Here is a 1,551-nt window from a genome sequence, read left to right as displayed (position 1 = left end):
TGATGCTGCTGCAGCTGATGATGATGATGACAATAATAATGATAATGGTGATAATGCCGATGATGATGATGATGATGATGATGATGATCTTGATGATGATGATGATGCTGATGCTGATGATAATGATGATGATGATGATGATGATGATGATGGTGATGATGATGATGATGATGACGATGATGATGATGATGATGATGATGATGATGATGATGATGATGATGATGATGATAATGATGATGATGATGATGATGAGGAAGATAATGATGTTAATGATGATGATGCTGATGCTGATGATAATGATGATGATGATGATGATGATGATGATGATGATGATGATGATGATGATGATGATGATGATGATGATGATGATGATGATGATGACGATGATGATGATGATGATGATGATGATGATGATGATGATGATGATGATGATGATGATGATGATGATGATGACGATGATGATGATGATGATGATGATGATAAGGTCTTTTTATTTTTTGTGGTACAACATATTAAACACATGTTAATATACCAATTTAGAGTTGGTGTGTCGTATAAATAGATATCGTTGCGGGAAATATAAATGTAATATATTGAGCCACACAAAATAAAAAATAGTATTTGTATCTCGTTAAAATCTATGTTATCAAACCACATCTGGGGTGGAAATTTTGGCTATTGCTATATTTTACGAAATATTTTACGAAATATTCTTTGATTGTGAGTGGTAAAGGGGCTTCAACTGATGTTTGATAACTATCAGAATTTACTGAATAATTTTATCCGCTTTAATCACCCTTTCTGCAAATGGATTATATGTGAGTACAAATCGTTACCTTCAGTGAGTCTGTATTCCTAAAACGGCCCATGTTGGTGACACCAATAGCTGGACATCCATGCTTGCGGTTTCGAGATTCGTTGTATTGATACACAACTTCGCCAACAAGTTTTGTGACTCCATTGTAGATTCCGCAAGTCACTACACATGTTCCTAGAAAATTCAATGCAACATATAAAATATTTAATATGCATTTAAGGATAACCAGACGATACAAATAGTTTGTTTTTTAAGATCTACTATATATTTCAGGCGAAAGTCAATAAATGAACCTCAAAATCTAACTCGTTTAGGCATAAACAATGTGCAAAAGATAATTCTGACGATGAACAGGTTCACCTTACAATTCGGATTATGAACAGTTAGCTTTGAAGAAAGGCAAAAGAATAATACTGTGTTTTCTTGTTTGTGTTATACATACTGTGTTTATTTCCATTTATTGACCTGATATTCATTTTATTCATCTGAATGAAGACACAATCTGTTGTTTTATTAGAACATTACAATAACCACGCGATCAACCACGTGTTAAGGGTTCCCGCTTAATCCCGCTCCGGCGATAAGCCCTGCACACTAGCTATCCAGCAGCGCAACTGTATAGACGCTCAAATGCTACTGTAAATGTTACAATAAAATCGTAGAATAGAAGTTCGAGTTTCTTGTGATATCACCTTCACATTAGTGTTGAAACTCACATAACAAAATACCCAATA

At 34.2% G+C, this 1,551-nt stretch overlaps 1 protein-coding gene across 1 annotated transcript in view; it reads right to left on the bottom strand.

Moving 5' to 3' along the window:
- The window catches only part of LOC127839148 (uncharacterized), a 5,642-nt gene extending 4,650 nt beyond the window's left edge, over positions 1-992 (bottom strand). The window contains exon 1 of the mRNA XM_052367346.1: positions 837-992. Within this exon, the coding sequence (XP_052223306.1) occupies positions 837-869 (33 nt within the window). The 5' untranslated portion in view covers positions 870-992. The remainder of the gene's footprint in view (positions 1-836) is intronic.
- Between the last annotated feature and the right edge of the window lie 559 nt (positions 993-1,551).

Source organism: Dreissena polymorpha, chromosome 7 (assembly GCF_020536995.1).
Source record: "Dreissena polymorpha isolate Duluth1 chromosome 7, UMN_Dpol_1.0, whole genome shotgun sequence".
Lineage (NCBI taxonomy): Eukaryota > Metazoa > Mollusca > Bivalvia > Myida > Dreissenidae > Dreissena > Dreissena polymorpha.
Note: the sequence above shows the minus strand (reverse complement) of the source record. Positions and strands in the feature narration are given on the sequence as shown.